The sequence below is a fragment of the Nyctibius grandis genome, chromosome 8 (genome assembly GCF_013368605.1).
Source record: "Nyctibius grandis isolate bNycGra1 chromosome 8, bNycGra1.pri, whole genome shotgun sequence".
NCBI lineage: Eukaryota > Metazoa > Chordata > Aves > Nyctibiiformes > Nyctibiidae > Nyctibius > Nyctibius grandis.
Genome location: NC_090665.1, coordinates 18830583 through 18857067, shown reverse-complemented (window position 1 = coordinate 18857067; position 26485 = coordinate 18830583). Strand labels below are relative to the sequence as shown.

The window sequence follows — 26485 nt, the reverse complement described above, 5'->3', positions numbered from 1 at the left end:
TGTTAAATGAAAGTCTCTTACGTGCCAGCTTATGATCTGAAACCCTGGTATCATGATCTCTTGAGCTGCTGTCATTGCATCTTTACAAAAGATGGATTTTAATTAAATGCCTTACCTGTACTTACAGTGACACAGCTCTAGCTGTAGAAGCTATGCGATTTAAAGAGAAGTTGGTGGGAACTTTGGGGGGAATAAAGGAAAGAACAAGGTTTCTTCCCTCACTTCTAAAATTCTCCAATACTTCTGATGGCTATTTCTCCTCTTGATAGTTCTTAAAATGCCTTTACCTTACTGATCTGTGTAACAAAGACTGACAATTTCTGGCGCTAAGTGGTTTATATATCCATTTTTTAAAAACATACTTTTTTTTTCTGGCATGTCTGATTTGATTCCTGGCAGAGTGAGCTCAATTCTTAAACCCTATCATTGAAGGCCCAATCCAAAGGTCCTTGAAGTATGAGATAAGATATACTTCAGGGGATCCCATTATAAATTATGGCAGGAGGGGTCCTCTCCATGTCTTAGGCTGCTGTTCTTTGCAAAACCGTTCTGCAAACCAAGGCAGTTTGGTATCCAGAATGTAGCAGGGAATAATACAAAGATTAAGAAAAAATGGTGGGTGACCGCATGACATGCTACACATTTTTGTCAGTGTATTATCTAATCTACCCATAATATTCTGATAAAAAGTTTTAGACTCTTAACTGAGAAAAGGTGGGTATGCGTCTCCTTCAGTTTTCTCTGGGCCTTCCAGGAGTCTATCAGTAACAAGAGAAATCCAAGAGTTAGAAATAGCTTTGTTTGGGTTATACATGTAACATTGATTCAAATATTGACCCATGAAACTGTAGGGGTGTACAAACATGCTAGGTATAGAGAAGGTGAGAAGTACAGGAACATTGAGGAAATAATTGTCAGGATAATAATGCATATTAAAAAATTACATTCATTTACATTTGATTTGATGTGAGGGTTCAGGTTACTTTTACTCCTCTGAACAGAATTATCCATCCCTAATAATTATTTTTTTGTTAAAACAGTAACATGCAATTAGCACTTTATCTGGCATTTAAGAATGAGTAAGGAGAGCTATTGTTCTTGTAACTACTCATCTGAAAAAGAGAAGCTGCGTGTTTAATTTTGCTGGAGATGGAAATTACTTTGGTTTTGTGTGTGACTTAGATTCATAACTTAAAAAGTACCTTCTTCCAGGAAATCTACAGCCATTTTACTGCTTGGGCAATGTTTGCATAATTTATATTTAATTTACATGTGCTGTAACACACACAGAGACACTTGTGCCAGCCGCACTAGCTGCTCTGCACACTTGTGAAAGCAATCATAGTAACGTCTTACAAGCACAGGCATTGGCTGGAGCTGTGTAAGGCCATCTGCAATTCCACTTATTTCCTCAGGATCTGAAGTCTGTGCTCCCATGGCTTAACAGTTGCTCAGCTAGCAAGAGTAAAACTAGTTCACAAAATGAAACCTCTAATTAGAAAGTGGGGAAGGCCTAAAATGATTGACTCTGTTAAAAGACATAGAAAGATAAAATGACATATGGTTTCATTCTGTAATCAGGAGAAACCTCATGAGTTAACTGGCAGAGCAAATAGTGCCTGGGACCCTGACCCAGCTAGGCTTGGCACAGAGAAAAGCCCGTATGCTTTCTTAGATAGAAAAGCCCGTATGCTTGTGCCTGGCTTTGTAAAACTGAGAGCAAAATTCAGGTAGGGCCAATGTTAAGACAACGTCAGGATTGCCTTTTGCTGGTAATGTATTGTGATAAAAGGAGGACTGTACAAATGAGACACTTGTTCTAATAATGAAAGGCAAATTTTCTCATTCATTAATGGAGTCAATAAAGAGAAAAGCATTAATAAAAATGTTTTTCATAAAGGTAGTTAAAATACAAACAAAATAGCCAGGAAAATTTGTTTTCACTCTAACTTTCTAATTGGTTTTTTAATGTTAAAATATGAGGGTGAGGGTTTCTGTCCCCCATTTTCACAACCAGTACCCATTACTATCTCCGCATTATTCTGACTAACAACAGATTCTCATTTACTACTGAATCTGGATGAAGGCATATGCTTTAGAAGAAATGAAAGTGGTCAAACAATGGAAAAACTCTGCTGATATAGTTCAAAGGCTGCTTTTCAGCAGAAAACTTGACCAAAAAAAATGTTGACATTTTTAATATAGTCAGTGCTTCTATGAAAGATTGATATTTTTCAAGTGAAGCTTTGAAACTTAAGGTCATGAACTTTCTCCAAAAACATTTTTCTGAAAGTGTCTGTATATTTTAGCCTTTTTGGCTCGCCCTTGCCTTCTGATTTCTTGCCATACTGTGCTAGGACATGTGCAGTGCCCATCAAACCATCATTTCCTCATCCAAACATGAAGGCTGTGTATTTAAGAACTTAACAGAATGAGCATGCAATGAAATGAACGGGGTTGGGAAGGAAAGCAATTAAGTAAGAGTAGGCACCATCTTCTCTTCAAATCGAATGCCGGTAATAGTTGGGCAATCTTTTACAGTCACTGATTTCCACAGTTGAATTGCATGTTTCATCAGTGTTGAGTTCAGGGTGGGGATGGCAGTATATGCTTGTGTTGCCTATGCGTATCGCTAAATAGTCCAAGGCCAGTGTCAGTGATACCAACAGGGGAAAGCGAGGGAGAGAAGAAAGTTTCACAAGACGACCACATTCAGACTTTTCAAACTAGTCAACTTCCTCCTTCTCCCACTTAAATCTTATTTGCTGCAAACAGATATAGACCATGTATGTACCCATCTACGGGTATGAAATTTATGTGCACACATTTAGTTGTTTGACTGAAAGGTCAGCCTGGATTATCCGCAGGAGATCTGAGTGCACAGACCACATAAGAGAAATGTTTACAGCTCGCCAGTAGCAACTATGCTCTGCATTCATATGAATCAGCATAGCTGGCTAGCCCCAAATAATAACTGCTGCAAGGAAGATGCTTGCTCTGTTGAAGTCAATGGCAAAATTCCCTTTGACTTGCTGTACTTAGGTTTTTGCCCAAGAAGGCACTGAGGAACACAGAGGCTTCTGCTGAGTTTCTCCTAAGTGCAAGCCACCAGTTCCTAACATCACCAGCTCTGAAAGGAAAATAAAAGGAAAATATTCAGTGAATATCAGAGAATAAAGTGTTCTGCTTAATTATGAAAGTGTGACTGGTCCGAGGTAAATAGCAAACCCATGAATAGAGTGCCAAAAGGACATCCTTTCCAAGAATGCTGTTTGATTTAATGGTGAGAGTCCCAGGACATTACTTTTTATTTGCTTTGGTAATACACCTGTACAATAGTGCATATCTTCCAGATGTGGCTTTTTCAGTCAAAGGATCAGGCTGTGGGGCGATCTGCAGCAGAATAGGCACATTTGAAAGATCAAGCACAATATTGGAAGAAATGATTAAGAATGATGGCCCTATTGGAAACAGGACATTATACTGTCATCATTTCTATAATATATGCCAAAATATAATCATCTTGGATCAAATGGCTCTCCCTATGTAAGACTAAAAAGAGGTTTGCCTGTATTTCAGTCATTCATCAATATACAAGAGGATTTTTCCTCTTACTCTAGGACATCAAACAATGTAAACGTATGTCTTACCATGCAGAACTTCTAAAACTTCATCTTTTAAGTGACTGATAATGCCAGTTGAAGTTTATTGAAACTTAAAGAATTCTATTCTATTTTTTCAACCAGATTATAACACTCATAATTTTCATTGAATATTTGTATTCTAAAGATTTGGATGACTTTTTGGTATAAATCTATACCTTCTTTTGTTAGTCTTCAGTTAATTGCAGTGTGGGCTTTTTCTTTTCCTATCTTGTTCTCCTAGCCAGGATTGCCCACTTAGCAGCTTTGGGATAGCCACAAAAAATCAACCAAACACATTTTTTCAGCAATTCCTCTTTCCCCTCCCTTTGCTGTCTGTAGCAGTCAGAGCTGATCTTTGCAGGTCTGTAGCAGGCAGATGTGGTCACCACTGGATTTCGTCATATAAAACAAACCAAACCAAACCCTACGCTGCTCACAGAAACATGTGCTCAGTGAACACTGAGACGCGTTTCAGCCATGTCTCCTTAAATGTTAGATGGTTTGTGAGACTCTTTCAGGCTTTCTATTGATTTTGCATGGAACTAGGTCAGAGCTGCCTTTAATTGAATGAGCTGGCTGCTGCAACTCTCACTTAACTGTAAAAAAGGGGTATTAAAAATTGATATGCAAAGCAAACTTCTGCTTAATTAGCAAGCAGATGAAGTCAGAATAGACAAACCACCATAGTTAATAAAGATGAGGAAATGGCTTTCACTGACAGTATAATAAACTCCCGGTTTTTGGAAAAAATGGCTTAAGCACTGAGCATTATCCACATTTCTTGCGTGTGGTATTAGTAGCCTGTTAGTTTTCTTTCGGAGAGGTCAGGATAAATTTACAGCTGTGCAGATCAGACAAATCACCACACATCAAGAAAGCCATTAAAAGGCAACTCTAATTTTTAAATGTGTAATATAGGTAAATAAAAATCCCTGGCGTGCAGAAAGAAGAAACTGTGGAATTCTCTCAAGGGCTTAGTATTGCTCTACATCCCGCTGTCCATGGCAGCGGTCAGTCTGTAGCGGATGGGCTCATGCTGCTGTCGTGCTGGCAGTGTTTCGTGGGACACTGGTGGAGCTGTGCCTGGCCTTGCCCCCGCCAGGCCCCGGGGTTAGACACGGATCGCTCAGCAAGGCTGCTGCCGCCTCAGCAGCTCTGCCCCAGCTACGGCGGTAGGAGCTGAAACGTGGGACGTGTCTTGGGTAGCTCTGATCATCACACACACGTCCTGGCTGCAGTCTAATCCCGCATCTCCATCCCTCCTGACGTCCAGGTGTGCCCTTGGGGATGCTCTGCGCTCCTGCTCCCTTGGCCGGGTCCGTGCCCGCCTGCAGCTGTACGAGGTGAGGTCCGACGGGTCGGGGCTGGAGGAGATCGGGAGTTCTGATTCACATCTAAACCCCACCCCAAGTGACTTACCCTGCTTTACACCTGTATATGCATATCCTGAATTTTAGACCCTGCGAGCACTACCATTTACTTCCCACAGTATGCGCGTTCTGCCTAGAGTGATGTATTATTTATTTAGGTTTATAACAAACACACAGAAAAAAGAGTGAATGAATAATGCATGGATGGGTCGCTTATGCATTTCAGCTCACAGCTGAGAGAGACAGCAAAGAGCAACCCTCATTTTAAGTTCCTTAAGACAATTGCTTTTCTTTCTTCCCCCCAAAACCCCAGGCTGTAATAAAGGTTCTGCTGTTTATCACTTAGAAGCCACCAGGACCTGAAATTAATTTGTGCTTAAGAGCAGAGTGGCAGACCGGCCACAGAGTATGTATTCATTTGAATGATAGCTTTTCAGGTAAGATGTTTTCCATAGCTGTATTTTTCAGTTTGCTTTGGTCCAAGTTAGAGCTGATTAAGTCAGTTTGTTTCTCACTTTCTTTAGCATTTACAAGTTTTCCAGTACCACAGCTCATGTGCCAGCCTGGCCCTAGTGTGCAGCTATTAGGGGGCCTTTCATAGAGGGGAAATTGTACATGTCAATTATTTGTAAAATATGTTCTCTCTAAGAGATTTTAGCCACCATCTTATTCTTGAAATGGAAAAGCCTGAGATTCTGGTGAAATAAGTAAGAAAAATGCATATCTTTGAATATTGAAATACAGTAACACCTGGAAGCGCTTGAAACATTTGAACGCTTTCATGGCAGTTCAACCAACTGTATCCATAAATATTTAAAGCAGTGAATTATTTCTTGAAATTTACATTTTTATGTACTATTTTGGCTTACGACTTATTGAACAATAAAGACGCTTTCCATAATAGTTTCAGCTTTCAAAATACAGCACCTGACTGTGAAAAGATTTGCCTGTGGCCATCATATGATTCAGTGAACTCCCAGCATAACACTGAGCTTCAATATCTCCTAACTCCAAATTAAGGTTTTTAACAGCATGAGGTAACTTGGATCCCATCTGTGTTTCTGCACTTCTCAAAAAATAAAAAAACAATTGTGCAGCAGCTACTGTTACCTTTCAGCAGAATATATACACGACTGGTTAGAGTTCATGTTTTCGGTACAGGATCGATGCAGATAAAGTGGCCATTTAAATCCTACTGTAGCTTTTATAAAGGGTTGCCCTGCTCAAAATATACTGGTTTGATTTTCAGTCGCTGGTAAGGTCACCACCCCATAGGTAACCATAGCCAACAGCTACACGCTGTTCTGCTTTCTGCCGACGCCTCGTGCCTGACTGCAGGAGCGCAAACACGGAGCAATGAACGTGCTTTTATGAGAGACAATTAATTTGTGCCACTGAGCTTGCTCCGTGGAGCTGTGTTTGCAGCAGGGAGTAGCTGAGAGTATAAAAACATCCAAGTGACTGGGACAGTCACCAAAAGGTCCCAGTAATGGGGACCGTGACCTGGGAGGGGAGTGTTCTGCATTTCTAGAGCTGTCATGGGCACATTAGAGGCGAGGTACTCTTTCAGTTGAGCAAGAACTAGCACAGTGATTTTTTTTTTTTTTTTTAAATTGAATTCGAGTATGATTCTTATTGACAGTTATTAAGGAAGCTGAAATTATCCTTGAATCCTCCCCAAATTATTTCAGCAAAAGTGAGGCATTAAATTTTTTTTTCATTTTTTTAAGTATTCACAAGTGAGCAGGAAAGTAGTATTACAGAAAACTATATAAAACACTGACATGTTGTTTTTCTGACTGTGTATCAATGTTACTGATAGTGATCACCATAATAATGATTCAGGCTCTGTGATGGGTTGCATGACATTATAATCTGATTTAATCTGCTTTTCATTTTTAGGATATATTACTTTTCAGATAAACTGAGAACTGAAAATCCCCAAGAAAGGATAGTGGAACGTAAATTTACAAAGTCTAGGCAGCCAGCTGAAAACTGATGTTCTGCACCTTATAAAGAAGTAGACTATAAGCCAAATTTTTATTTAGTCTGAATATTTCCATAGTTTCCAGATGGTTGCAGAGAACCGCTGTACTTTGATTCATCTGATAATAAAACTAAGAATGCACAAATCATTTTTATCAAGCAACAAGTACAAGTGCTTCTCTGTTAAGTAAACTGAAGTGGATAAAGCCTTAGCTCTGCACTCGACCAGAGTGTTTCCACTGCAACTAAGGGCTGACTGCATGAGCGTGTGAAATTTCAAGGGGTGGTGTTCAAGTAGTGTCAATGAGACACACACAGAGAAGGTTTTTACTAAGGTAATCACAGCATTTCCAGTAGCAGCTGAACGACAGTAAATTAAGTCTGTTGAATGATGCATTAAGTTAGTGGGGCACTTGCAGGGCCAGATTCTGTCTTTTTTTAAAGCGTATTCTATTCTTTTGGCTCCCTCTTCATTTTGCGGGAAAGGAAGAGCTGCAATCTAGACAGCAGCCTGTATTGGTGGGAAAGAGGATTGTGCGCATTTCCAAAGAATTTTGAAACTTTGGTCATATCTTTCCTTTTCCCAGATAAGTAGTGTCTTAAAGAAGTGAGTGTTATTGGTGTAAAGAAAAAATTCAGATACGATTGCATGTATTTGTTATGTGAAAAAGTACGTCATTATTTTTGATAGATCGATGCTCAGAAAAAAAGATAAGAGCTTTTTTGTTGATAACTGAAACAGTTCAAATCTAGTTATAATCTGGGCTCTACATCTCTTTGTGTGGCTCTTTGTATTAGCAAGTCTCTCTACACAGTCACAGACAGAGCTGTGTTACAGGCATTTCGTAGCAAGGTCCCTGAAAGGCAGATGTCATGTTATATTGATACAGACTGGTATTCAACCTTGAACCCTGCTGCGGCTACCAACTATGAAAAACAAACAGTTTGGATTTTCATTACTGTGTCTTTTTGCATACATTAAAGTAGGTAAGTGACCTGAAAGTTCAAGGAAGAGGTTTGATTTTTGAAGATCTTTGTCACATAAAATGTCAGTGAATCCTATTTACAAGACTTGCTAAACTGGCGTCGTTTTCTCGTTTTCTCATGGAGTTTTACTACTGTGAGTAATTTTAAAAAAAAATCTTGCCAGTTGTGGTATGATATGCTTAACATTAATTTTTACTATTAACTGATAATAATTAATGAAATACACTAATGATTACATATTGCCCTGCGTATCCAGTTAGATATTTTTACGTGTTTCCTGTATGACGCTTCATTGAGGAAACTTCAGGCTGACTGCGTTGCTGCTCATCAAGTTCATCTGCAGATCAGAATGACAAAGAACTCAAAACTTAACATGAGATTTTGTTAGTGTTGTGTATAGGTGAGGTCTCTACCATACCGTATAGGTATCTAATATTGCATCTTCCACTGTTTGCTGTAGGAGGGATAAACAGCATGTGGGTTTTTGAGCCACAGGCAAATTGAAGTGGCTTGAATGTGGTTTGTTTTCTGGGACTATATCATCTGAGTGGCAATTCCTGTTGGATAGTCCCAGTTCCTGGCCGTGGGAGAGGAAGTGGCTGCTGGGACAAATTTTGCCGTTGCATCGCTGGTCATCCTGCACAGCCAGGCCACTGCTGCTCTGCATGGGTCCCCTGGGAGCTGTTGTCATCTTCTGTGTGCAAATGGCTCCTGGCGTTTTCCCTTTGCTTGGCTCTCCCAAATCTCAAAATCCCAAATCCCAAATCTCAAAATCTCAAAATCCCAAATCCCAAAACCACAAAAAGATTTTGAGATAGGGCTCAAGGGAAGATTGTCCATCTCTATCAAATGTGAATTCCAAGATTGTAGATACATACAGAAATAAAGGTACATCGGGGGTTTGATTTATAAACCTGAATGACTAGAACTGAGAGTATCACATCTTTGGGCTTCAATATGAGGAATAGAATTCCAAACTCAGAGGGATTTTCTTTTTTTTTTTTTTTGCTAAAAGGAGGCAAACAGTTCAGCAAGCTTTGAATAACTGACTAGCACAGTAATTAGCTGTTACAACTAAAAGCAATCTAATGTTTCTTCTGTATCTAGTTTTTCATGTGCATTTTTCACAGCTGCAGATGGAAAAGATCAGGAATGAATTGTTTCTCCACTGCATTGCTCAACCTGCAAGAAAAGAAATGAGTGTCTTGAGAAAAGAGCAGAAAATCACCAGTCACGAAGAAAGCAGACATCACTGCTTCACTTCAAAAATCATGCAATTATTTTTTGGAATTTCTCCTCCCTATATTGACTCATGGTGTTGCAAGCAGAAAGTCATTTTCTGACTCCAAGGATTTTCCAACCAAGTGAAATTTTATTCCCTAGGTTATGGTGCTGGGTACACCCAAAATATTAACACTGGCCAGTTTTGTGGATTGTGTGCTTTTTATTAGAGCTTATGAGAAGTACAGATATGTTGCTTGCACAGTATTGCCTTAGGAGAGAGCTTCCTTAGAAAGTGCCTGAAGAAGAACTTGTTCACAATGAAGAGACAGCTGAAAAGAATTCAAGTATTTCCATAAATTGTTAATAAAAGCATAATTTGGTAGGATACCATTTTCAAAAATATTCTCCTGGCATATAAAAGTTGTAACAGAAAAGTTACATTTTATCCATCTGCTGCATTGCATATGGTTTTAATAATTAAAAACTGTATTGAAACCTACATAAACTATAGGTTTTAGGCCTAGACAGTGAAATTGTGATATAAATTGCTCTTAAAAGATTTATGATTAGTATATATGGAATATTGAGCAAAAGATTGTTATATGTTGTGGGTAATGAGCAGACACTCTGTAACGAAATGTGCACTTGTGTATTTTGTAGAACCACTAGATGAGCTGAAGATCAGAAGTCACAGCACTGAACCACTACCAAAGCTGGAAAACAAAGAGAGGGGAGGCCATCACGGGACAGCTTCCTCCAGGGAGCCAGGAAAAGCTCAGGAATGGGATGGAACGCCAGGCCCACCTGTGGTGTCCAGCAGGCTGGGGAGATCCTCTGTCAGTCCAACCATGTTGGCTGGAAGCAACAGCTCAGGTATGTCTATTTTAAAAGTAAGTAATTCCACTTGACATTGAAAAAGAACACTATGGCAAAGACACCCCCAGGATGGCACCTCAGAGAGAAGTTCATAAATTCAGATACCACAAACAGTAACAAAAACACACTGTGCAGAAACAAGGCTGTCTTACTAATATGCACAGTGAGTGGACACAGGCAGCCTTTGCTTTATGCTTGTACAGAAATTTCTAGAAAAGTGACTATGGATTTCAGAAGTCTCAAATTCATACCTATCCATTTTATTAACCAAATTTTGTATATATAAAATAGTGAATTGCCATAAACCATGATAAATAATGCAGCCTTGTTTATAAATTACCTAAGACAAACAGAACTGATACATGAATGGACACCTATAAACAGATAAGTATAGCTCTGGCATAAGCTCTGCAATGTTACTTTTTGAGCTTTGACAGCTCACTTAAAAGAGTAACTTCATTGCTTATTGGTTGGATTGTGAAAAATACCCACTTTAAAAACACTTGGCATATATAGTACTGGAGCCTCACAGTCTATATTCAGTGAGCATAAGACCATGAATGAGCTACTCAAACGAGAAATTATTCCTGCATGAGAGATCTGCTGGGCAGTCAGTGGGAGAGATGAGTCTTTACAGTGCCGAGCTAGCAGAGATGCTCACCCCTTACCCAGGGCATCACTTCCCTGTGTGATAATGGGACTCACGTTTTCCCTGCATTGCTGGAAGTGACACCTGAAACTTAGTATATAACTTGAATGGGCTTTGCTGATGTGACATATCATTTGCAGCAATCTTGTAGCCCAGCTTTTCTTGCTATAGACCTTAGTACCTTACAGACCATAGTCCTTCCTGGGGCAGCAAAAGTGACTTTTCTGCAAATCTCATGACTCTAGCAAGGCGTATTTGGGTGTTACTGCCTTTTGCTTACTTGTCTGTTCTCACAAAGCATCCTGGTAGGTAGGAATTTTCCAGATTAGCTCACAGCTTTTTAAAAAAGTCTGTTCCCAGTGTATTAGAGTGTCATCCGTGCTAATGCAGGTAAAAGGATGGGTTTAAAGGTACAACATCAAAGTAGCGGGACATCTGATAATTGGACCAAAGGTGTATACCAGCCTTTTCAGTTCTGCAAAAGGAAAATATGGAGCAGAATGGAAGAGAAATGAAAATTAAAGAGTAAGTTCTTAGCAAAGTATAGCTCTTCTGTCCAAGCTTCCTGCACCAGTTTTATTTTAAAGAGTTGGTTGATCTCCAAAAGCAGACAAAACATGTTGGCCTCAATCTTCATTTGGCATCAGCAAACTGTAATAGTTGTTGAATCATGCCTTGATTTAGTTAAGTGTGGCTTTGTCTTACATAGCTAGGACTGTCAAAGAAAAATTATGGAAAAATTTTATTGGCTGAATTTTCACTCCTTTTTTATGATTAAAATCTGAGAACTGATTATGGTTTTTCTTTCCCCGCAGTTTTTATGACATTTCATTTGATGAATATTGCCTCTCATCTGTCAAGAATATTTTTTCCCCTGTGTCTCTAGCTGTTGCCTGAGCAGCATGTTTTACCTTTAATCGGTGGGGCATTGCATTCAAAATGCTGTACACAGTTCTCCTCAATGAACTTGTACATGAACTGTAACAGTTCATTCTTTGCAATTAAATTAGAACTGTAACAGAATGCAAGAAGAGGGATTTAATCCGTCTATATGGATACAAATGCCTTCTGGAGTCAAGAAGATAAAGTAATTCTGTGCTAGGAATTTAGAGCTTAGATTTACCACAGGACCAAATAAAATCAGGGCAGTTGCCAGTACAGTTGTCGTTGCTGTTGCTCTCTTTCCAACATCACTGATAAGAGAGAAAAAAAGGCGCTGCTTTTTTTTTTTGTGCGGACATGTCCTTGAAACACCACAGTTTGCTGCCTACCTCCTAGTTCACGTTGGTACAGGCATTTATTAGGGCAGTGTTGGAATAATTTGAAGAAAATGGGGTTGAATTGCTTTGCTATAACACAGAAAGGATGTGAAAGGACTTCCCTTGTGTGCTCAACAGGCAGCTCTGCTGAGGCACAGATTGACTAGGAACTGGAGTGGTCCGAGTGACTCTCACCTGGGTGAGAGTACTGCTTTTTTGTGGGTTCTCCCCATCTCTGCACCTGCTAGTAAGATCAGAGGGGGAATGAGCCATCTCCAAACAGAATCTTGAGCTTTCTGGTCATTTTGTTCAAATGACCCTGACCTGTCAGGTGCACATGGGTATCACTGTCTCTAATGCGTTGATTGTTCTCTCATCTGTCACATAATTTGTCAAGGCCACTTTCTGTGTCTTGGCATCCTATTGTTTCTTATGGAAAGCTGTGTAAGTGGTTTAGGGGCATGCTGGCATTTAGAAAATTCAGTGCGATTGCAGCGAACAGCCAAATGAGATCTGTGAAACAGAAGGCTGTGATAACTTCACTCCAGGAGCTTGGTAGAGTATTTTCTGGAATGTTTCTGTTTTTTTCCTAACTGCAACCATAGAAGCATTTTGCATTGCCACCTGCTGCTAGAGACAGGCACTGCGCTGCCTTTTAAATCTCGGGTACTCCACTCTGTTGTGGCCTGGTTTTGAATCACCAACAGCTTGTCACTGAGCCAGTCCATTAGCATTCTGGTTGAAAACATTGTAGATAATCAGGAAGGGAGTAAATGCCCACCCTTCAGGCTAGTATTGTGGATTTGCAAAAGTAATGAAGTTCAAGCTCTTTGAGAATGGAGCAATGCCTGCGAAGCCCAAGGTGCGGGACACATTCATTGGTACAAGAAGTGAGTAGCAGCAAAGCACCAATTCATGCCAGCTGGGGCTGCTTCACTCAAAGAAGACAGAGTACTCCCACCAACCCCTAAATTTTCTCCTCACAGGCAGTATCAGAGTGTCACTGTGCCATTAGATCCTCAAGGATTCTCCAAGTGAAAGCAACTTAATGCTGCAGGTATATGTTACTGGGCAGCCTCTGCAACAAGGTCCAGCCCAGGATGTGATGGTTCCAGACCTTGCCTACACTGCTCATCCATGTTCTCTGCACATAAGCTCTCCCCTAGCAGCGCCTGTCACCTAAAGTAAAATGAGAGTAGTAGTGAGAGCTGTACACTGAGGGCATCAAGCCAGCGCACCATGAGCCAGGTGTGTGATCTCCAGGGTGCAGGATCACACAGTCACAGAGCCTGACTGTAGAGGTGCACGCTGCTCTCTGCAGCAGTGGTGTTACGGCTATTTGGAACAATGCACAATTGTCCTTTTGATCCAGAACCCCACGATTGACAGTAGCCCATGCCAGAAGCTTCAGAGAAAAATAGCAAGAAATTTTAAGGAAAAACAATGGCCAGTAGGACATGATTATTCCTTACCTCATTGCCTCAGTCGTTGACAGAGTCCTGAGACATGACAGTTCAGAACAAATCTTAATTTAAAACATACCCCATCTAATACAGACATGTTTTTTCTCATTACCTGAGTTGTTTTTGAGAACTGCTAAGCTTTTGAACTGTGGATATCTAGTAGCACTGAGTCCCACAGTTTCAGTGCTCCCTTTGTGAAAACAGCTCAGTTTGACGTGCTGCTGTGCTATTTCAGCACTAAGTGGCTTCTGCAAGCAAAGTCCAAAACACTTTTTTTTAAGTGACAGAATACTATATAGTTTATTCCACCTTAAGGTTTCATAATTTCAAGTTATGTTTCAGCTTACTCATCTCTTTTTAGGAGAACAACATGGCCAGGCCAGTATAATGATAATAGGTGTGATTCATTTTTCCAGTATGCATGTTTTCTTTTTCTTCTTTTTTTTTTTTTTCTTTTTTTTTGCATGTGATTACTCTCAGCCTGTCACATCGCCTTGTTTAATTCAAAACGTGCTTCTTGGCAGCTGTAGCAAATAAGCAATATTTTTCTTTTCATGTGCAAAGAAGAGACTGTGACAGGATAAGAAGCTTCTCCAATGTAAGTGACAGCCAGAGTATTTTTTTGAATTAAGATTAGGATAGGCAGAATGAAGGCCTCCTCAGATGAATAAAAGAACTTTTCCCATTAAGATCCAAAAATTAAAGTCATGCAGAGCTGTTGTATTTCTGGAGAATATGGAAAACCATAGGACATTGGTATAAAACTGATCAAAAATATTTCCATAAAATCTTGTTGCATTTCAGCACTCTGCTTTATTAAAGAAAATCCAACAACACGCCCTGCCCCAAATGCAACCAGCCAAGCCTCTACGTCTTTAGTTATGATGACAGCGCTTGCACTTTTGGAAAACAGGTCACTTATGTGAGTGCTTAAATACATAATTAAGTACACAATTTTAAGGCAATCCTATTTGTGATTGGAAAGCCTGTATTTCTCTGTTAGATATGTCAGTCTCTCCTGACATTCTCACCCTTAATGCTGTCCTTTGGGGCTGTCCGCCTGCTTAAGTCCATGTGTATTCCTACTGGCGTTGTCAGGACTCAGCTTAAACCTGAGAGCCCAGTAATGCTGGTCCTATTGCAGCTGACTACGTGTGTGGGTTTACTTCATGCTGAGGTGGCTGTGGTCGCTACCACGAGCATTGTTGGGAGTGTTGTGGCTGCTGTGGGTGACATAACAGGGGACTGAGACACAGCTGACGGCCATGCCCTGCTAGCATTACACTGCATCTGGCTCCTGGAGGAGGTTCAGGCGCTTAGCGAGCAGTGTATTTTTTGTAATACGGCACAGTGTGAGGGATGTGTCATTTGAAGCTGTGCAAAACAGTACCACCAAAGTTTCTTCAGTTAAATATAGCAACTGAGTCTTAGGAACATTTTTGTGCATAACATAACTAAATATGTTATGCAGCTCCATAGCTACACCGAACAATCTGCTGATTTCAAACCGCGTGCTGCCCATTGATTGCAACAGGCATCTCTTGTGGCTACTCAAGTGCACTGCATCCCCTGGCCCCGGTCCAGTAGAGCACTTAGACATAGGCCTGCGAGCTCCCTAGCTTGGCAGTAGGCTGTTAGCCCTTGTCAGCATGTGAGTGGCTTACGGCAGTGTCAGAAGGCCCCTCGCTGTGGGTGCAGAGACGGCCCTGTGTTTGGAGGGGAGTCTGGATCCACCCGCACAGTGAAGCACAGTGCAGAGATGGGGTGCCATGCTGACTTGCATGCATACTATCAGTATGGAGCTAGATGTATTTTAGCTTGCATTATCATGGACCCTGAGCAAATGCGTCCTCCTCAGAGAACAGAAAGAGCCTCTCCTATGTGCTTATCAGGCTGGCTGATAAAACTCTGCTCCACACCATGCATTACTGTCACAAAGGTGACTTCTCAAGAAGTCTCAAGACTACTCATTTCAGATGTTAATGCTGAGCTGTCTCAATATTGTCCAAATGAAATAAACATGAATTAAATACTAGAAACCGTCCCTGAAATTTGCTGGCAGAAGTTGTTCTTCCTTCAAGATTCTCAGCAATAAACAGGAAAACCCATTTTCATTCCAGAATCAAAACTGTTATCAATATGCAGACCTTGCAGACAAGCTGAAATGACCATTTAAAACATGAAAACCAAGAGGTAAAGATATTGAAAGTGACTGGATGATGGACATAATTATGCAAGAAGACCTCTTACTGCTTTTTAGATAGCCCAAAGTAGAAGTTATTATTTGAAGTGATCATTATTATTTTGAAGTGATCAAAATCCAGTTAGCCTCAATACAGTGAATAAGCTGTCCACAGCTAAAAAATAACATGCTGCAGAATACAGAGCAGTGAGTTGGGCATCGCTTATGCAACAGACCATTTTGGATATTTTTTTCCCCACAGTAGTGTGCAGTGTGAAGATGTTACTCAGAGCACTAATTACAGTAGAATAGAGTATTTATTTGGTCGAAACATATTCCCACTGAGATCAATGAAATGGCTGTTAAAAAAAAAACACAGTCATTTGCTTTTCACTGCATAACCCAACTTCCTGAACTTAAAAAAAGCTAGATGGAGCCATCTCTGAAACCTCTTTTGGAGAGGATCACTATGGAAATTGCAATAGTTTCCTTAATACTGTAAAATATATTACAGGGAGAGAAAGGAACTAATACTTCATCTGTGTGTGATAGGTGTTATTTCTTTGATGCCAGATGAAAGGAGTCTCTTTGGCAAGGAAGCGGTAATCTCTTGTTGCACATATATCCAAATTGGAAATTATGATGCTTCTCTTTGCTTTCCCAAAGCAAAGAAAACAATTCAGAAGCAATGACAGACAGTGCCTTGGAGTTTTTTACATGCTGGGTGTCTGATTCTGCTTGTCACAGCAAAAACAGAGTCTCTATTTAGCAGTAAGGAAAAACAACCAAAAAAAATCTCAATTCTTGCCCTCTCTGAAGCCCCAGTGAAATTCCAGGAGGGAACAGAGATGAGATTCATTGTTATATCTATATTACTGAAAGAAACAGTCAGAACTCTGGCACACAGACAGTGTGAAATCAGAACAAAAAAAAAATCTAATCAAACCTTCAGAATAACTGCCCAAGTCCAAAAAAAGCAAAACAACAGATTATGTACAAAATGCAAGGTTATGGGGGAGACCAGTCTGCCCCTTTCTGCATGCTTATTGCCGTGTTGACTCGTGGTATATTTACAGACTGACTAGGAATGAGTGAATTGAATAATGCATTCGATGAACAGCATAAATATTTCTGCTGCTCAGCCAGCTGGATGTTAACCAACCTATTAATATTTAGTTGATGAGTATTCACCCATACAGATGCTTTCATTGGTCTAAGTGCTCCAGCTTAAGTGGATAGCTCTTCTTCATACCCTGTTGAATTCTGAAACATCCAAGGAAAATAAGCATTTAAGGTAACATTAGTGAGATTGGAATAACACATTTCAGTATGTTGCTGGAAAGTGGTGTAATGTGTCAGCTGTCCTCAAGTTGCCAAGATGTGCCAAGTGACCTTAAGGATGTGCTAGTGATGGACGTCTTACTCCTTTCAAACAATGGCCCAGCTGGTGGCTAGTGATGATACTAGAGATCCACGCAGGAAATAGAGATATTAGTAGAAAACAAACACAGATGAAGCAGCAGTGTAAATGAGACATGAGAAAATACATTGCAGAGAGACACAAGCTAAAGATACACGAGAAAACGTGCTTCAAAGGCAAACTTGCTAAACCAGGATTGCACGAGGTATAGGTCCTTCCTCTCTTCTTGAAAACATGAGATTGAATAGGAGGAATTCTTTAAACCCATTGTAAGGAGGCATGATGTAATTACTTGTTATCCGTGGTAAAGCACTACTATCAATGCTAAAATCGAGAGTCTGTTATTGTAAAAAATGTGTCTGCTGAGGGCAAATGTCCTTGGTCTCAGTGTTTGCCCACTAAATAGAAAAGACAGGTGTAGGACTGGGAGGAAGGCTTATAAAACATGAGGAGAATGAACACATTCATCTGAGCCAAATGTCATGGGTTGAGAGGAGATGTTTTCTTGGCCATAAACAGGAAATGTAGGGACAAATATTTTTCTCAGGCAGAAGCAGGCAGACCCATTTCTCAGGAAAAGACAGTTTCTTCAGATGTAGAGTGTTGGATACTGTGGGGTAGCACACTGGTGTCAGCATAGCTCACAGACAAAACCCTTCCAGGATGCTTGAGCTCCATGGTTACCTTCAAGTTGGTATGTTAACAGTAGTAACCTGTGCTGGAAGTCAATGGGGAGCCTTCTGAGAAATGCCTCCATGTACATCAACAGAAGGAAAATCAAATAACTAATTTCTGTGCAATTCTTGTCTGGAATAGAGCTTTTGCTTCTTATTCAAGGCAACTTCCGCTTCTGTAATCACCTCAATTCTGGAGACCTGACTTCAGAATTTGCTACTGTTGATGTTTTGATTTCTCTCCTTTCTTCCTACTTTCTGTCTCTCAATTCACTGCCATTAATGTCAGATTTCCAAGTGCTTTTGGTATCGTTTCAAATCCCCAAGTACCACACTATCCTCACCACTTTTATACACTCCCTCCTTCATTTTCTGGCATTTCATGCTTTCCCTCAGCACAGTCTGTCTTTGGGCTACCATCTCCCTCAGCTCTGGGATGGAGAGATGAAACCAAAAGCTGCTGTAACTCCCTTAATCACTGCTGTATTTTCTGTGGAGTAGAAAAAGGTGCTGGCGGGGGCAATGAGAAGGTTTCCTTTATATGCTTCCTGTCTGTCTGCTGGTTTAGGCTCTATACTTCAGCTTCAGAGATGCTAGAGGAGAGGAAAGAGGCCAGGACACAGGATGGGTTCTGTCTTAATCCCCCTTCTTCTGACCTCAGCTCGTGTTCGTGATTCAGCCAAATGCCTAAGACTTTAACTCGAAACCAAGCCTGGAGTCTCTGTTTCAAGGGAATCCTGTGTCCAGCATGTTTCCGTTTACTGCAGCAGTAACCTGCCTCCTGTTCACTGGTGTATTTTCTTTTCTCTTCCTCTGCAGAGCCTAAAGCAAGTTGCAGATTAGGTCGGTCTGCATCCACATCAGGTGTGCCTCCTCCATCTGTAACTCCGCTCAGGCAAGCCAGTGATCTTCAACCGAGCCAGGTACCATCGTTAGCCAATCGTGAATGACTTCATGTGCTGCAACATGCCAAGTGTTTCTCACCTCTGTGTCTGTCATTTGTTACAGCAAATGATTTTTTTTGGTTTTTGTCTTTATTTTCTGTGCGTGTGCGTGCATCTGTGTGTGCACATCTCTCATTGGCAATGAAATTCCACTGGCCACAGCCAGCAGAATTTTCTTTGCTCTTAATTCCTTGTATCCTTTTCTGTCTTCATTCTGTAATATAAATGTAGTAAAACTGTACTGTATGAATTGGCTGGGTTTTTTATTTTTTCATGTTTTCTGTACTTTTTTACTGTCTTTAAAATTTATCAAACTTTGATAAATTTATCTATGTTTTTATGTAAATTTCTTTTAAATGTCTTGTCTAAAGCACTTGCACCAACGTTTGTCAATGACTTGTACATACTTGACTTCTGCGCAGTTGTACTTTAATATTTGTGCCAGTCTCACAGTTGTTTTGAGCTTAATGCATGATTGTATTACACTGTGATTTATCTCTGTCCTGGAAACTGCTCTTACAGGAAGTTATTTTGTTTAGTTAAGGCAGTTGTACTCTCTTCAGCTGTAGGCCATGTAACAGTTACAGGACTATTAAATAGTCAACTGTATTATATTTATTCTATATTGTTAGGAATCAAAAACCAAATCAAAGGGGTAACATCTCATTGTGTCTTAAACAGAGGTACTTTTTTTTTTCTTCCTCAAAACCAAAAATGCCACATAGGCCTTTGAGAAGGAAATGAAAGTGTTTGGGTTTGGCAAATTTCTCCAATAGTGAGAAAATGGAAAAGAAATAAAGACATGGGAAACCTATACTTACATTTATTTTATATGTTAATACTGATATTGTATCATTTTGCTGCACAGACCTGTATTATTAGTTTGACAGAACTAACTGCTGAGAATAGCAATTGAGAGAAGAGGTTTCACTTAAACATAGCATGAACGCCTTCTGTCAAGCTCAGAGCACTCCGGTGTTGTATCACTTGTGTGTACTTGTACGGGCCTACACATCCCTGTGTACGTGTGTGGGTATATATATATATGCACAAAGAGAAATCAACATGTGTGTATATATGTACGCACACACGCAAACACCCTTACTTAGATGGTAAATTTTTGATTGACTTTCAGGGAATTAGTCCGCATAATCCTATTGAATATCAGTGAAATTTGAGTGGAAAACTCCCTGAGGATTGCTTTGCAATAATCCCATATTTAAGTTGTTTGTAGCTTGGTGAGTTGCTTCTAGGAGGTCTTGACCACAGTAGAGACCACAAGAGTAAGGTTGATTTACTCAATACAGACAGCCAACTTCTTGTTAGGAAGGTTACTAGGGTAGCCTAGTTCATATAGGTTAAAATTCTTTAACCTGCAAAACTGAAGCTATTGTGTTACTTCTGAGCCCTGCTCGACACAATGCCTGAGAGAACCTTGCACATTTCTAAAGCATATTTTACATAAGAAAATCAAATCCATAATGGAGATTCAAAATGACAGTCCATTTAAATACCACGTCAAGTGTTCATTCATCTAAGGAAGAAATTAGGGTGATTGTACTTCCAAAGGTTTTGAGTGTCCCCATGTCCCTGTAGTACATGATTTTTGATTAAATGGTTCTTAGAGCAGACATGATGCTTTGCTGGTTACTCAGTGGCAAAGGCATCTTGGGTGTTTTGAAGGGATTTTAGTCTCTCAGTTTATATTAAGAACTAAACAATAAGCCTTGAAAGCAGAAGCTGATGTGATAGAAGAGATAATGAGCCTCTTAGAAGCTGCAGCCAGGGTCCACTGAAACTGTGGAGGAAAAATCCACCTCACTTCATGCAGAAGAAAGGAACAAAGATGATAAGAGGAATTTTCAAGTGACTGTAGAGGGTGATCTTGTTAATTGAATAATATATGGTATGGACATGGCTTCATGAAAAACAACAAAAACTGGTAAAAGCTTTCTCTCCCCATAAGTCTTCTCTCCAAGCTGTCAATCTCTTACTGTCCACCTATTAAGTTGTTATTTATTATGATGGCATAATTTTTTAAAGGTGTGGATTTGACCCTGATTCCAGCGGAATGACAAAAGTCTTATCTCCATGGCAGATACAAACATTACTTTGATTGTGTTCTTTGTAGACCTATTCTATCTTAATGTGCAAATAATCTATGACAGGTGAAATGTGTTTGGAAATGGCTGGGTTGATAGCCCATTCTGAATCTGACAGATTGGGGCACTTGTTTTTGTGTGCTGTGGCTATTGATTGTATTGATACTGGTCTCCTTAACCACATCGTAATCAGCAGTTAGACTTTCCAAAAGATTAAGAGGATGCATCCTGTTATCCACCTCTTTGTTGATGAGATGTGCACAGCTAACATTCCTACAGGGATACAAGATCTGGGAAAGGGCAGATTACTGTTAATCAGTTTTCCCAGTCTTCATGGATCCCAAACTGATGTTTTTCAAAATGTTTAACTTGGGAAAAAAATCAGATTTGTAACTGAGCTCTCAAGGCCCATCATTTTTAATACAGAATCATTCAAGGAAGTGATGAAGATGCTTAGTAGTTAAAAATAGGTCTGATCTAAGGAAGCCTAAATTATAATTCCAATCAAATATTGGCTAATTATCTAACTACTGACATTTAACTCCCCTATGCTTTATTTTCTTGTTTGTTTATTGGTGTAGGAATTGTGAGGATTAACCACTTAACATTCATGGAACATGTTTATGGTATATTGATGGTAAGCATTATAGTGATCACTTATAAATAAAAAGAAAGAACTTACAAGCTCTTACAAGAGATGAATTATGTGGCTGGTCTCTGACGGAGAACACTTTAAAATTCTGTAGTGTAGCAGCAGCCAGCAGTTACCAACACACTGAGCCGGACAGCGAGCATGCTGTTCTGAACTTAGTTCTGGTAAAGTGAGGGCATTTTGAAAGCTGGTTGCAGGAAGTAACCTTGCTTGAAGTCGTGAACTGACTCAATTTAAACTGGCAGATAAACGTAAGTTTATCTTGGAATGGAAGTTATTGATTGTGTAAGGGCAAAGTTTAAGAAATTAAGGAAGTAGCAGAGGAAGTCAAGTGGAGAGCTTGGAACTGTAATATGGCAGAAGCACGGAATATATTTGAGCTATAGAAGAGGCACATAGCTATATATCATAAATACATATCTTAATATGAATATCCTAAAGAGAGGAGTGTAAGTAACAGAGAAGTGTTCTAGATATCACAGAGCGTAATGCCTTCTGAAGGTTCTCCGGTGTTAGCAGAGAGTTTACAGGGAATGGAAAACTGTTATAGAAAGTACAGTAAGTTATATCTTAGCGATAAGAAATGTGTGAATAAAATTAGAAATAGTGGAAGTCCATCTGAGTTTCGCCTTTATATGGAAATGAAAACAAGTACCAGATGTTTGTAGCCATCCAAGTGGACAGAGAACAATAGAAGTTAACCACCATGTGAGGTTTATAAAGTAGAATAAACATGGTCCAAAGATGCCCCAATAAATAACTCATCACCCATATTGCTGGAACCTCTGTGCTGGTGCCTGAGACTTCCGCAGCAGGCATGGTCAGGTGTTTCACCCTGCAGTGGTCAATGCTCAGTCATATCAGGGGACCCCCATAGTGAACAAAATCGTTCACTTGTGTAAAGCAAGCTCGATTTGGAGTCACAGGTATCACTGCAATACAGTGATGTTTCCCTTTATCCTATCATTCTCCGCCATCTTCATCTCAGGGTAACAAAGAATTATACACTATTGATGGACTCAGAAATCCCCATCGCATGCAGGATATGTGTGCACTGAGCATCTCTGTCACAAAAGACACCAACATTTCCAGCAGCCTGCGCTGTGGCAGTCTCTCTGCTAGGGAGCAGAGCAGCTCGCACCCATGTTCTTTATGTACATCACATCATCTCTAGGTCACTGCCAGGCTTCTCCTAAAGAGTCTTCAGCACACCAAAAAAACACTGGTTTCCATTTTAAGAAAAAGGAGCCAATATAACCATCTCTAGATTTTTTGCTGCAAATGAATTTTGCGAAGTGGTGAAGTTTGTTTTCATTAAGATGTAGACAGCTGTTGGAAAATCACATGTATTAAGGCGCATAGCAGCACAGCAGTGCATGTTTGTAATGAAGATCCACAATCTGAAGGAAAATACACCCTTTGAAAACAAAACTCCTAATAGTTACAATGTGGTATTTCAGCTTTTCTGCAAGGCAGAGCCTATTTTCAGACAGATCTCCGCAAAACCGTGTACCTTATCTGCAAATGTGCAGCCTCTCTTCGTGCTGCCTGTTAGTTACTTGCTTTTCATCAGGAAGACAGCACTGTCCTTTACTGTTGCCTCCTCAAGGTAGGCTATCTTAATTCTGAAGGTTTGCATGCCTCTTAAGGTCTGGTGTCTTCTTGCGGGGAGGACTGGGCACTGATATCTAGCTCCAATTTAAGCAAGGAAAGAAGATTTAAACTTTACAGGGATGATCAAAGTAAAATCCAGAAGCCATGCTAAGATTGGAAGGAATAACTCAGAGAAGGGAATGAAGATACACAGACAGCTATGAATTAAGGAGTTTCAACTTGCATTGAAGGAATGAAGAAAAAGCTAGAAAATACATTGGAATCAACACTGAAATTTTTTGTGGCTTATTTTTTCAAAAAAAATGCAGCTCAGTTCATTACTTGCCTGGTATCTGCTTGAGCCCCCAGCAAGTTGAAATGGCATTTTTCATTCCTCGATACTACCCCATCAGTGAACGCGACACAGAAGGTCCATGTAATGGACAAACTAACCATTATCTTCCAAAAGTGTGGAGAGCTTTCACTTATTTTATGATTTATCTGAATATAATATAGCAAAGGGGAAAGGCCTTCCATTCACAGAATGGACTTGAGCATGTAATTATTCTCTTGCACCAAATGAAGTGAATCCATAAATAGTTTATTTGAGTATGGATCTTTGATAGGCAAGAATTTTTGATAGACGTTGGCTCCTTAAATTCATATTTAGCTAGCTAAATAATAAAACAGACTTGTAAAAAGGACTGAGTATACTCTTTAGCTGAGATCTATCCTACCTACCTCTGCGATGCCTAAATCAGGGGTGTAATACAGGTTCCCTGTGGGTTATATGAAGCGAGGTGCCCGCAGAGGGGATTCACGTGTCTAAACCCTCAGCGACCATGCGGAGCTGGATGTCTGTTATCTCGGATAACCTGGTAATTTATCCTCCTAATTTAACCATCTTATCACTTGTGTAAAGCTGGCTGGGATCATTCCTTGTCTGTGCATGTTAGAGGCTCTTGGACATTTACCCCTGAGCAGATAACAGTCGTTAACATTTCCATTGCTAGGTAATAGACATTTATACCTTTTCAGACTTAATCCCCACGGGTGCTGAGTGTTAAGGAGAAGCTATATGGATAATACAGCTGGGTCCTACCTACGGTTGATCTTTGAAGTGTCGTGCTTTTGGCATCTTCCCTCCTGCCGGGCTTCGCGGTCAGCCTCGCTGGCAGTGCCCAGGGGAGAGCGGCCGCCTGAAGCGGTGCTGGGGCGGGTGCGCTGGCTCTCGGGTTGGGCGTTTGACCCCACGGAGGAGCTGCTTTAAGGGACTGGAAAGCCAAGCTTTGCGGAGTCCTGGAAGCAAGAGACCAGGATTTTTCCAGCATAGTTTTCTAATGCATTAACGTAGGTAGGGAAGTGGAAAGCAGATTTTCTACTTTAAATATGCAGCTGGAAGGGGTTTTGTCGTATTTACTTCCAGTTGGTCCGAGGTAGGTATCCTGCACAGTCTTATGTTCAGCCAGAACATGAGACAATCCCCTCTCTATTGTTTGGGCCTGTGCCGGAGAAGTCCTGGACGAAAACGCACTGTAACAGCTGTTCAGAATGAACAGTTTGGAAAACCCGAAAAGATTAGGGAAAGGAGTGTTTTCTCCCGAGCCGGGAAGGTGAAGCAGGGTGCCCGCCTGCGGCCGCGCTGCCGCTGCGGCGGGCTGGCAGCAGCCCCGGCGGGACTGGGCTGAGCCGGGGGAGCGGTGGGCGCCCGGGGCAGCTCGGGTCTGCCTGCGGTGGGTACCGCGGTGTCGTGCGGGCCCGGCCGTCGCAGCCCCGCGGAGGGGGAGCCCGGGCCGCCCCGCCCCGCCCCGCCCGGCCCGGCCCCGCCCCGCTCGGCGAGCCCCTGGCGCTGCCTGGCGGCCGCTGCCCCCACCAGGCCCCGGCGGGTGTCGGGGGGGCCCGCTGCGCCCCCGGCTGGCGGGGAGGCGGCGGGACAGGGGGGCTGCCCTTAGGCCCGGCTCGCGGGGCTCCTGCTTGACGCTGCCGGCAAAGCCCTGCACCGCCTGGGGAGAGGTGAGAGCCCGTCCAGGCCCTGTAGGAGCTTCGCCCGAATTTTCTAGCAGACAGATTATATAAGAAGAGCGGTTTCGATGTGTTGGGGTTTTCTCGGTTTCCCTGCTGGCTGCAATCATCAGTGTCGCATCAGATAACTGCAGGACCCCTGTGCAGCGGCCGTTGTAAGCCGTGTTCCTCGCTGGTTCCTCACCCGCCCGCAGAAGGGTGGCTGCGCTCGCCGGCTGCCCTCCCAGCCCCACGCACAGCCTTGTGCCGCATCAGCTGCCAGGACAGGAGGCTCGCACCAGCCTCACCTGTTAAATCCCAAATTCTCCCACACAACTGCTTGGATAATGTTTTGTTTAAGCCTCAATATTTAGATGCTAACTAAAATGTAATTAAAACAACTACATTTTATCATGAAAAAATTTTTATCAAAAACTGATGAGAGACCTTTCCACATGCATTCTTAGAGCAATACCCTGTAGCTCAAGTACAGTATAAGCTCATTGTAAGACATTTACAAAACTTAAGAGAAGTAATTTAGAGTTGAATTTTGACAGGTACTGAGTACTCTGCAGCAATGCTGCTAAGTGTTTGTCTATGCCTAAGTGTGTGAACAACTCTGTACTGGGTCAAATAAATATCACAAGCCCAGCTCTTAATGTCTCTATAACTGCAAGAAGGGTAAATTGTTATTATTATGGCTATAATTATTTTTGAAGGCACCTAAACAAAATGCTTCCCCAATGCTTCCCCAATGAATTGACATTCTCATGCTTTAGTTGGCAAATGTGCATCTGAAAGCGTATGGGCTCTGTGTTACTCTGTGAGTATAAACAAAGCATCTGTGCTCCTCTATTATTCTCAGCTTAAAGTTGCCATTTTCCCCAGCAATAGTGTACAAGAGTCCAAAGCAGTCAGTAAACACGCTGCAGTTGTCAGGCATCTTAGCAGGGCCGGGTTCCTGCCTGCTGCGTTTAATGAATTCTGCTGCTGAAAAATGAGCACCTATAAATCAAGATCCGCTGTTCCACATCTGATCACAGCAGTCGTTGTTTAACTTCTGTTATGTGAAAGCAATACAGTCATTGCAGGTGGACGGAGAACTCTGTAGTCTGAAGTACTCTTTCATCCAGTTTGAATACTGGGGAAATGGTAACCAAAAAAAAGCGTGCTAGTAAGAGAATTCGGATCTGCTACATAGCGTCACCCCGTGTCATCGCTCAGTACTGCAGATCTTTGCTAGATGCACTCCTTGAAGAATCACAGTCTGAAACCAGCATCCAACTCTAGTGATTCTGCTTTGGTGGTGCTAGTTGTGCAGAAGGGTTTGCAATGAAAGAACCAACTTCTGTCATACTTGCTCTCTGGGCCAAAGGGAAAAAAGATCCCTCTGGGCTGCTGGTTAAAGATCTCAGGGGAGATGCAGTCCCAAATTCCTGTTTAAAAGGAGTACCTAACT

General features: G+C 41.2%; 1 protein-coding gene across 1 annotated transcript in view; it reads left to right on the top strand.

The window, feature by feature from the left end:
• Positions 1 to 26485, top strand: part of NYAP2 (neuronal tyrosine-phosphorylated phosphoinositide-3-kinase adaptor 2) — a 134660-nt gene that overhangs the window by 90773 nt on the left and 17402 nt on the right. The window contains exons 4-5 of the mRNA XM_068407061.1: positions 9872 to 10084; positions 18554 to 18657. Coding sequence (XP_068263162.1) covers positions 9872 to 10084; positions 18554 to 18657 — 317 coding nt within the window. The remainder of the gene's footprint in view (positions 1 to 9871; positions 10085 to 18553; positions 18658 to 26485) is intronic.